The sequence below is a fragment of the Drosophila serrata genome, unplaced genomic scaffold (assembly GCF_035046125.1).
Source record: "Drosophila serrata isolate PLE 108 unplaced genomic scaffold, ASM3504612v1 contig_217, whole genome shotgun sequence".
Lineage (NCBI taxonomy): Eukaryota > Metazoa > Arthropoda > Insecta > Diptera > Drosophilidae > Drosophila > Drosophila serrata.
In genome coordinates, this window is record NW_028257115.1 from 2,060,428 (window position 1) to 2,071,798 (window position 11,371).

General features: G+C 39.2%; 3 protein-coding genes across 4 annotated transcripts; 1 reads left to right on the forward strand and 2 right to left on the reverse strand.

Annotated features, from left to right (window-relative positions):
- Positions 1-941: 941 nt before the first annotated feature.
- acs (arcus) lies at positions 942-3,624 on the reverse strand. The gene is given in 10 exon segments (XM_020958804.2): positions 942-1,235; positions 1,299-1,471; positions 1,529-1,707; positions 1,774-1,904; positions 1,979-2,205; positions 2,678-2,799; positions 2,857-2,934; positions 2,936-3,008; positions 3,080-3,211; positions 3,489-3,624. Coding segments are annotated over 10 exon segments (1,362 nt in total). The 5' UTR covers positions 3,494-3,624; the 3' UTR covers positions 942-993.
- Positions 3,625-4,540: 916 nt separating this feature from the next.
- Positions 4,541-8,651, forward strand: LOC110188889 (uncharacterized). 2 transcript variants are annotated; one of them, XM_020958806.2, is made up of 3 exons: positions 4,541-5,117; positions 7,769-8,068; positions 8,191-8,651. In XM_020958806.2, the coding sequence occupies exons 1-3, from the start codon at positions 5,100-5,102 to the stop codon at positions 8,509-8,511; spliced, it is 639 nt and encodes a 212-aa protein (XP_020814465.1). In that variant the 5' UTR covers positions 4,541-5,099; the 3' UTR covers positions 8,512-8,651. The 2 variants fall into 2 exon arrangements, with proteins under 2 accessions (XP_020814465.1, XP_020814466.1); XM_020958807.2 differs by lacking the exon at positions 4,541-5,117 and adding an exon at positions 7,061-7,190.
- Positions 8,554-11,334, reverse strand: SCOT (Succinyl-CoA:3-ketoacid CoA transferase). The gene is made up of 4 exons (XM_020958805.2): positions 10,901-11,334; positions 10,187-10,391; positions 9,078-10,054; positions 8,554-9,012 (listed from the first exon to the last, which is right to left on the reverse strand). Exons 1-4 carry the CDS (start codon positions 10,958-10,960, stop codon positions 8,698-8,700), a joined length of 1,557 nt encoding a protein of 518 aa, XP_020814464.2. The 5' UTR covers positions 10,961-11,334; the 3' UTR covers positions 8,554-8,697.
- Between the last annotated feature and the right edge of the window lie 37 nt (positions 11,335-11,371).

Consider the following 11,371-nt stretch of genomic DNA (forward strand, 5'->3'; position numbering starts at 1 on the left):
GCTAGTTTTTATAAGGTTAACAATCTGCCTACTCAATATAAAATTTTTAAAAATTCAAATTTTTCTAATTTTTTTTTTTAATTTAAACGATGTAAAAAATTGAAAAAATTTTGAATTTTTTTTTTCTTCCTGACATGCCTAGATCGATTCGGCTGTTCATGCTGATCAATAATATATATGATTTATAGGGTCGCAAATGATTCCTTCACTGCCTTTCATGCTTTTGACTAAAATTAAAATAGCCTGGAAAGATATAGAAAAGTACCTACATTTTAGAGTTTTCATTTTTATTCCTTAACCATTTTATAGGTTTCCTTTATCTTTGTTTGAAACCTTTAATGAATTAGTTTTCTATTTAATTTGTTGAATCAAAACTCTTTGAGTTGCTCTCGTAGTGCTGGCATTCAGGCATTTGTCCATTTCTCTCTTTGGCTTCTTAGGGCCCCGGCGGTCATTGCGGCTGAGTCCAGCTCCCCTCCCTCCCTCTCTGTGTGCCCTTCACACAAGCAAAAGACAGACCAAAGAGGTCCTGGAATTGGGGTTGTGTTGGGTTTGAGTTGAGGTCGGGCGGCCAGGAAGGAAGCCGAGTAGCGTTGTCAGTATAACCTGTGAGCAAAACATTGTAAATAAAATGCAGCAGGATTCCGGATGGCAGTGGTGCAAAAAGGATGGGGCAGCCGAGTCGAGTCCTGTGTCTGGCTTTCTGACCTGCGGCGCTTTTGTGTTAATTGCGGTTGCATTTAATTACAGTTCGTTGCAACTGGCCTGGTCCCTTCACCACCTCCCTTCATACTGCATATTTCCAAATGCCTTGCATTTTCCCCCCTCAACCTAAAACCAAGCCAAGAAATGTGTGTGCGCTAAGCTTTTAATTAAAATTAAAAATATTTGGTCTACTGTGGCAATTTGACTTGGCTATAGTATTTAATATATAGGGCTAGTTTTTATTGCTTAATTAATGCAGAATTTATTGCGCAATTCGAAATTCGTTTTTTATTTGTACACTTCGATGATGTCCAGAATGCTCACATAGGTGCCCACAACACCACCAAAGACTCCGAAACACAGAAGCAACACATTAATGATCAGTTTTATCCTAAATGGTCCATAGCCTTCCGTATATTGGACACAAATCTGAAGTAAGGCTGGAAATATGAGACCCAGTATAGAAAGGCAAAAGGATCCGACCAGGGAAAGGAACACCGAAAGATCAGGAATTGCTATAGCACAAGCAACTGGAAAAGTAAACGAAAAATAGAAGAAATAGAAATAGAGAAACTTAAGTTAAAATAACTTACAGGTAAGCAGCACAATCATGGCCCTGAAAAGCAGCTCAAACACTGTACGCCTTGATTCTCTGATATGTTTGGACAAGTATTTATCCCAAAGGATATGAGCAGTGACATATCCTTGCAAGGCATACGAAATCCAAGTAGTAATGGCAAAAAAGATCTTTACCACCTGTGCGGGTCTGAAACATTATTAAATAAATTAATCACAAGGCAAAAACGGATAAGAAACAACTCACATTTCCGATTGGGGAATATTCAGGGTAACACTGCCCAAGGCTTCATCCCCGTATTTCCAATAACCAAAGAAACCCAGAAGTATGTAAAGGCCCAGGACTATGCCCATGCCAATATTCATGATACCACAAGGACGTACATAGGCCTTGGGTGTGGCCATGTTTTCCTCAATTGCCAGGATCTTATGTCATCCAAGAAAATACTTAGTTATATAGATCAGGTAATTATATGGATTCGGTTTACTTACCACACCCACTGCCTCCAAGGCAAAGAGTACGGTGCCAAAGAAGGTAGGCAGCTCAGTGATTGCCACAAAAGCTTTTCTTTCACTCAGCGGTGGCAAGTCATCGAATATGTAATACAAAATGATGCCAAAACCTAGAAGAAATCAAAGAAAATAAATTAACAAACATTAAATAAAGAGATTAATTAATAAACAAGGGAGCACTCACCCACAGCTAATAGTAAATTAGCTGCACTGGAAAACGGAGCCAATAATTGCAAATTTTTAATGCTGTATATTAACAGGAGAGGTACAATTATGATGCACATATGCAAACGGACATCCCAAACCACCAGATACTCATCCACCAGCTGCTTGATGCTTTCAGCTATGAAAACCACATAGACGCAACAAATGCCAAAGTGATAAAAGGCCAGGAAGCCATCCACAAAGGGTCTAAAGAACGAGAAGTAAATAAAGGTAAGTTAAAAGGAAGGCATGCCATTAAATATGATAATTTATAAATAAGTATTAAAGACTATACTTGCAATTGAGCAATATATAAACCACACCTCAATTTACTTAAATATATTTAATTTTAAACAAATTTTCAGTCCAATAAAACTTCTATTAATTTCCCGCTTGATTCCACTTAAATTTAACCCACTTTTCTGAAAATACTTTAGTTCTTTATAGTATAAATTTAGTTGGCATTACAAAGCACTGACATTGCACTTGGCCACGTTTTGAACTAATTAAAATCAACTGATTATGACAAGATAAGAGTCATATAACCCAATAAATTCGTCATTAAAAAGCACTTTTAAAGATAATAATCAAAGCTGCGATTACAAATTTATAACAACATTCTGTAGATATTACCAAGTGTTATTGTGTTATTGTGTTATTTATTTACTTATATACTTACACGGCTATGGGGGCCAGGCAACGGAGCCAGGGAGGACCCTGTTTTAGGCCCAGTTTCATGGCATCGGAAAAGCTAACATATGGAACTCTCTGCCGCTTGCACAGAATATACATGCAGCTGATCTGTAAAAGAATAGATTAATATATATATCCCCAAAAACTTTAATAGGAAAACCCTACCAAAATATGCAGGCAATATAAAGCCAGGAGTCCAATGATCAGGGTAAGGATCGTTCCATTTACATAACCCGCATGGGAGATAGGCACTGGGCATGGCCAAGACCCCAGTGCCTATGGAAGCCTTTAAGAAATGGGCAAAGGTCTGCCAGTTTCTATAAGAGCAAATAAAACATGGAAAATATTCCACATGGTTATTATTTAATATAACACAATATTTACTTACGTTGTGGGTTTCTTGACATCGCGGTGCTGATGGGGATCATAATCATCATCTTTACTGCCATTCGCTGGCTTTGTGGGGGTCGTTAATTCCGATTCGGTTGTTGGGTAAACCGTCACAGTTTTTATATCGGCGCTATCAAGGAAACAATTACAACTTGTTTGTGAAACGAATTGATTGATTGATAAAAACGGTTCGGGATCATATAATAAAAAAATATAACCAATTAGCCCCCAAAGGAGGTGGAGGTTGCTCCAAAGCACACACATTTTTCCCCCAAAAAGGTTAAAAGTCGTTAAGAATATATATACAATTGTTTAATCGCGATTTACTTGGGAGCATCATGTTTTGTCATTCGTTAGCTAATTTTTTTTTACAATCCCAAAACCAGAAGAACACGAAGACGACTCACTTCATGGCGGCGATAAAGTAGCGAGCTGAGTATTTGATAAAGCTACTTGAGCTCTCAAGGTATATAAATCTTTTATCATACGCAATTAAACCGCACCGGAGACAAGATATTATTTGCGACTGCGAATGGGGGAGTTCCTTGGTGGAACCACAATTCAGGAGTGGGAGGGATCTGAACCGAATGCCTGGCCCAACGGACGGATACTAAATTTGGGATCCCAGTCGAAGCCGCTCAACACCTCTCATTCCCGTAAACTGATAATCTTATAAAGATAATTGTACGATAATCAGACGCCGTAGTCTAGAGCGGAACTCAGCGTAGCGAAATATATATTTCAGAAAAAAAAATATATATATATATTAAATTGTGTGCATTTTATATTATAAACAAAGACAGCAACAAAAGTTAACCAAATTAAACACAAATAAACCCCTTAACCAGTTTTGGCGATCGCATTTGAACCTCCCAAAAGTTCAATAATCAAAAATTTAACAAATTATTTACTTTTTATAGGAAAAGCTAAATCCCAACCAGTGAAAGTTAGCTGAGATATACACTTTAGGCTAAGAAAAGCTAATAACTAAAAGCTCAAGCACAGTGTCCAAAATTGTTTATTTTTCACTTAAAAAACAGGAAAGCTTTATTTTAATCAAACAAAGAAATAGTGAAAAATTATAGAAAATATAAAATATGACACAAACTTTATTATTTTCTTTATAATATTAATACTAACAAGCTCTTTTTAGTAATAGTTTATTATTACTGTCGCCAAGAAACCTTAAAATCTATCAAAGTTTACATTTTATATTGCTCAAAAAAATAAAATAATAAAAGTAGTATATTTATACTTTATTCAAACAATCATTTCAATTCATATATAATATTTTATATCAATTTTACATTTTTAGAGCCAATAACAATGAAAATGAAAAATTTCGGAATTTATTCAAGAATTTAAAATCAAATTCCGAATCATCTTGGTATTTTTTTTTATTCATATCGTATGGTATTTTTCGTATTTGTTTAATATTTCTGTTAGTGTTTAAAAAAAGCTTTCTGTTTATTTTTACGGCCATACTGCTCGCAACGCGCTCTCCCAACCGATTCGTCAGTTGTTCGGTGTGCGTGTGTGGAAAAAGTTGGATCCCGGAGAGGAAACGCGAATTTAGAAATTGATATCTTGAGAAACAGCAACAACACTCCGTCAAGTGTCTATGCAAATTTAATTGCGGTTCTCCTAAATCGGTTGGGAAGTCAACAACAGGTCGTTGCTGCTGTTGGAATCAAAATAAAAACACACAGAGACAATCGGCAAATGAAACGCAAACAACAAAGGCAGCAGAAAAACCGACTAACCGGTTTCAAAATTTCCACCGTTGTCACATAGTTTTCCCCATCCATATATATTTATTTATTTAAATTATAGTGGATCAAAGTATTTGGTGCCTCTTAGCCCCCATTCGCACATATCTAGTCACTAGATATATGTCGATTGTGTGAGTTCTCTTTGTTTGTGGTAATTAATTTCGGTGCAAAAGGAAGTAAAACAAATAAAAAAACCGAAGCCAGACATAACTGTGAACGAAAATCCAACCAGACAGCCAGACAGCCATGGGTTATTCCATAAAGGTAAGTGGCCAAAATGTTAGCGGCTAACACAGAGAGAGAGAGAGAGGGCCAACAGTGCGTATGTGTGTTATTTGCCGGAGTCTGCATCTCAGGCATTGCCGATCCGCTGTAAACCCGTTTTCGTACTTTTACTTGCCAAAATTCGAAGAAAAACAGAAATAGAAAGACGGGATCAGTGGGTTTTTTGTCGGTTCTTTCGTCTGTCTGGGCCATATTAAGGTAACCATAAAATGCCGGACAGGTAGCAATCTCAGTTAATTACAGTCGAGTGCTCTGCGGCACTAAGCCAACTGTGACTGAGGGGGACTAGACTAAGCCAAAACAAATTCAGTCAAATCCAAATTTATAAAAAAAAAAAAAATATAGTATCCGATTATCTAGTCACATTGATTAGCTGAGTGGTGACCTTGTTTTATTTACGTTTTTTTTTCTCCCTAACGCTTATCTGCCATTACAGTCTTTTGTCCATTGGTTAGAAAAAAAGGGGTAAACATTGGTGACATTAGGAAAGCATTTCCATAATTGACGTCATTGAAAGGTCTTCTTAAATAAAAAAATTACACTGGAAGAGAAAGAGAACTTATAAAGAAAATATTGTATATTCATATAATATACTATATATAAAATAAGCAAACATTTTCAATTAATTTACATTTTTTGTATGAAAGGAATTTCTTTATTTAAATTTAAATTTCTTATCGAAATCAGCCCTTGGTGTCTGGATCAAATAGGGTTTTACTTATCACGTTTTGGTGTATTACAAAAGCTAATTTCATTTCAACAATTCCTTATCTTGTTATATACGGAAGCAATTTCAAAAAAGAAATAATATATAGAAAAATGGGTAATCAAAACGAGATACAACAAAAAAGGTTAATTTTAATTATCAAAGCCCCCACTTGAAACTGGTGTTTACTTTTATTTCTTGCTGTATAACCCTCATATGGCCAACCAGAAGATGTATAGATATGTATACCTGAAAGTGAGTACTTAGTGGCAGGTATTCCGAAATCAAGAGGGAGTACCTGATACTCATTAAAAGCCTCTATCTATATTTCAATTGTGTTTTCTTACAGTAGTCGTTAAATTTTTGAATATTTACTGCGTGTTTGTTTAAGCGCAGTTTATATTTATCCCCAAATTTCCTATAACAAAGATCACTAACTAATTTTGTAATATGACATTTGCATTCATATATCATATCTATTATAATAATCAAGGCCAAAGAAATATTAAGCAAGTTTGGCTACTTAAAAAATCTAGCAGGGTCAGGGTCTTAAAAAATTGCCTTAAAATCTTAATGAATGAATACTAGATTTTTTTTTATTTGTTATTTCTAGTTTTTATAATCTGTACCTTATAATTAATGCATTAGTCACCGCAAAAAGGTTCCATTAAGATTGAACAATAGAATTGCATACAGTTCAAGTATTTATTTTATTTCTATTCTATGTAAATGGTGTCTTTATATTTATTGAACTTAAAACATACACAAATCTTGAAATATATCTTATTTCTTTCTTATTAATAGCCAATTTTAGAAGACAAATCGATCGCAAATTTGATTAAATACCTTGTCAATTTTGATTCCATCAGAATAACTTACTTTAGCACTTATCGCGTGTGCTGGGACTCGACAATTTCTCCAAGGGTCTGTTTTTTTTACGATATGATATGTATTCCGATCAAATCACATTTGACACGCAAACCGGTCAGCCTGAATGCCAATGCTTATGCAACTCAAGCTCAAATGTGATTATTGCCACAAAAGTCAGTGCAAAAAAAGGAAAACGTCAGTGCCAAGTAATTGCATGTGCAATTTACAATTTTCTGCCGCGTCCATAAGTCTTAATTATACGTTAATAGGCGTAGCGGCTGTCGCAGATAAGTCACCCCCCACCCGGCCAATCCCATATAAATATATAGTAATGATAAGCGCCGTCTGTCGATCAGCCTGGCACCATATCCCCTCTGATTTCCAGCCGACGCTGATAAGTAGTTCGGGCTTGTTCGCTTTCGATTTGAAAGGGAAGGTTCTACTCCCTAGTTAGTACCGAAGAAGCCATGCAGGTGGTAAGAAGACAGGTGCTAATAGCTCTGCAGTCTGGAGTCCACACTTGCAGACTGAATATATCTCAGGTGTCGCTTAGGTGATTCACTGAGGGCATATATATATGTATATATACGCCTTGGGTTATGGTACGGTTCGGTCGCCAGATCTTATCAGAGGATCGCGTACGTGAATCTATTTTCGGGATACACAAAAACATTTCCACTGGCGCGTTTGCTTTTATTATTTTTGGCCGCCGATAGCGTTTAATAAACAACTTTGGCGGCGGCAAAGAGAAATCTCGCAGACAGTTATTTATACTCTTTAAAAACGTTTAAAGCTCGCTCTTTAAAATCTATTTTAAGAATATAGTTTATCCCAAGTAGAGGCGACTTTCGTGTGTGTGTGTGTGTTTGCTTCCCGAAATCTGACTTGCAAATTTGTACCACATTTTAAGCCCATAAATTATGTCCAAAAAAGCGGCGATCATGATCACGCCACCAAAGAATGGCACCTGCTTCTCTTCGATCACTCTCTTAGTCCCGCTCTTAATCACACTCTAATCGCTCCCTCTTATCTGTTCCGATCGGATCTCCTCCAGAACTGCGAAACCGGTGAGGTGGAGTACTTCTATACGGACACCACCCGGGTGAAGAGACTTGCCTACGATGAGGAAACCGGTGAACCCGTCCACGATCAGATGAAGGTGCGCTATAAGAAGCATGGCAATTTCCATGTGCCCAAGCACTTTCTCCGGGGAACCCTCTGCGACGAAGTGGACGATGTGCTGGCCAATACGGTGAGACATGGAGCCGCCACCGATATTCCCCAAAAGGCGCCCAGGAAGGCGACGCCTGGCTATGAGCGGGAGGATTATTGCCAAATGGATGGCGTGAGTAGTGTAAGTTATATCAAAAGAATCATCGTGTTACTTAAGAAAAGATTCAGTTGTCACAATGATAATTGTTGTAAGATGTTAATTAAATGCTTAAAATAAAATACTTATCAATTTTCTCTATATAGAACATCATTCTGGGTTACAAACGGAACGAGTACTTGCTGTTCCTGGTGCCCACGCTGTTCTGCTACAACTTCTTTATAGGCGCCCTGCTGGCCGTCATTGAGATCTTCCTGCACATGATGTCGCACCACAAGAACAGCCTGACCATGCAGAAGGGACTCTATTTCCGCAGTCCCCTCCATGTCCTCTCCTCGCAGTTCTGCGCCGTCTGCCGCACCGAGAGCGACAGCAAGTACAATCGCATCTTCGACATCCTGAACAAGCAGATGCGTGCCTCCCATCGTTCGGGAGCTCTAAAGGACATGGCCAAGGCCATCGGTTAACGGGAAAGGTATGGGTTACACTTGGCTTCGACACGATCTATATATGTATATATATATTCACATATATATTTTGAAACAACAGAAACGTTTTTTGTCACACGATCAACAAAAAAAATAAATGCACTCGTTTATCACTCAAAGTGGAGGTATTGCAGCTTCTCTGGCGATATCTGTTATCCGGATTTCTCAAACTGGGATCTGACCCATCGTCTTCACATTGGGCGATACCGCGAACTTGGCTCCAGTGCAGGCAATGATGTCGTCCACGGTCAAGCCCTCAGCGACCTCGATCAGGGTAAGGCCCACGCCCTTTTCCACCTCGAAAACGGCCTTCTCGGAGATGATCAGATCGATAACACCCTTGCCGGTGAGTGGCAGGGAGCAGGTGTCCAGGATCTTAGGGGAGCCATCGCGAGCATTGTGTTCCATGGTGATGATCACCTTGGTGCCAGGAGCAGCAACCAAATCCATGGCGCCACCCATGCCCTTAACCAGTTTGCCCTAAAGGAGAGATGCAAAATTAGGATAATATTTCCTAGGAACCCAAAGTGAATTCGATGACTTACAGGAATCATCCAGTTGGCTAAATCTCCAGTGGCCGACACCTCCATGGCACCCAGAATGGTAATATCCACATGTCCACCACGAATCATGGCAAAGCTGTCGTCGGAGCCGAAGTAGGATGCTCCAGGCACCACAGTTACGCTCTCCTTGCCGGCGTTAATCAAGTCCGGGTCTACTTTATCCTTTGTGGGGAAGGGACCCAAGCCCAGGATACCATTCTCCGACTGCAGCAGCACGTTCATGCCCTTGGGAATGTAGTTGGAGGACAGGACGGGAATGCCAATACCCAGATTAGCGTACATGCCGTCACGGAACTCCAGGGCCACTCGTCGGGCAATTCTTTCACGCAGTTCCTGAGCAGGATTTGGTGGCGGGGCGGGTTTGCTCGGATCCTTGGGCTCCGTGATCCTTACACGCTCAACACGCTTGTTATAATCAGTGCCCTTGAAGATGCGCTTCACATAGATACCAGGAACATGGATCTCATCGGGACTGAGGCTTCCAACGGGCACCAGTTCCTCCACTTCAGCCACAGTAATCTTAGCTGCACGGCACATGGGTGCATTGAAATTTCTAGCTGCCTTGTTGAACACCAGATTGCCCAGGGCATCGGCTTTCTGGGCCTTGACAAAAGCAAAATCGGCGAAAATTGACTCTTCCATCACGTAGTTCTTGCCATTGAACTCCTTCACTGGTTTCTTTTCGCTGGCAATCTCAACCTTGCCATCCTTTGTGTATTTAACGGGTGCACCACCCTCCTGGACCAAGGTGGCATAACCAGTGGGCGTGTAGAAGGCGGGAATGCCGGCACCACCGGCGCGGATCTTCTCCGCCAGAGTTCCTTGTGGAGTCAATTCCACGGCAAGTTCTCCGGCCAAATATTGACGCACCAGCTCGTTGTTCTCACCCACATAGGAGCCAATCACCTTGGACAGTTGCTTGCCCTTGATCAGCACACCCAGGCCGGTGTTGTCGACGCCTGGGAAAAGTGAAGGAAGTTATTAACAAACGCCATATCATGAATAAATCAACTAAATGAGGTCCGATATCCTTCCGTCTCCTTGTCAGTGAATAAATCCTTAAAAATCTCTACTCTGTTGTTCCAACTCACCTCCATTATTGGAGACTCCGGTTATATTCTTGACTCCCTTCTCCTTCAGAGCATTGATCATCTTCTCCGGAATACCGCAAATGCCGAAACCTCCGAACAGAATCTTGGCGCCATCCTGGACATCGGCCACAGCATCCGCAGCGTTCTCGTAGATCTTGCCATTTCGCTGTTTTCCCGACGTGGAGTACGAGGAGCACGCAATAAGCTGGAAAGATCAGATCGCATGGAACTATTAGCATAAAAAGCTGTTTGCCTACGGATTCGAGGGGGTTTCGTCAGCCACTGTATAGGTGAGCGAGCGGGCGTGTGCGTGTGGGGCTTGTTTGTGCAAAAACGTTACGTAAGTGGCGACTATTTATAAGTCGAATAGTGGACTACTCCAGATCAGGGGGGAGCGGCTCGAGTGGGCTGATCGCGTGGTTTAAACGAAAATAATGCTTATCACAATTGGCAGCAATCACTAAATCAAAACAATTCACACACACAGATGTTGTAGTGTGTATTATTTACACTCAAAACTGTTTGTTCTATTTCTGTTACTTGGCATTCAAATCGCACCTGTTGTTATGATGACTGGAAAACCAGTTTATAATTCTTTGTTCACATGGTAATTAAATAAAAGCGTAATTAAGATAGCAAAGTGATAAATGCTTTGACTTTAATCCAGTACATCTATTTCTGGCAGAACTGTACCATTAATTGGTTTCTATTCACCTTGAATGAGGCCGAATATCGGGCGCTTAAATGGCCATTTCCAACCAAGCGACAGAGCATTTTGAACTTATAACTTTAAATGTACTTAAAATTATAAAAAACGGATTAAAACTAAGGTAAACTGTTCGCGAAATCAACAGAAATAAGAATGAAAAGCTTTTAACAGCTGGAGAGCGCAACAGGTATACGTGAACTAGTTGTTTTGGAACCAGTTCGATATCAGCATATGGATATTTAATAATTAGTTGTTTATATATGTGCAGAGAAATTGTTAATATTACTACAGCTTTAAAACAAACTGTTTTTATTTTTGAAGGAGTGTTTTTGTTAAAAAAAACTATTTTTGCTTCTATAAAATAAACCTAAATGACTAAGTTTCAACACTATCCTTTAAATAATTCAAGTATTTTAAATAAAATAAAACAAAAATATTTAATAAATCAAAAGTATTTTAATTTGAGCTTTAAATTC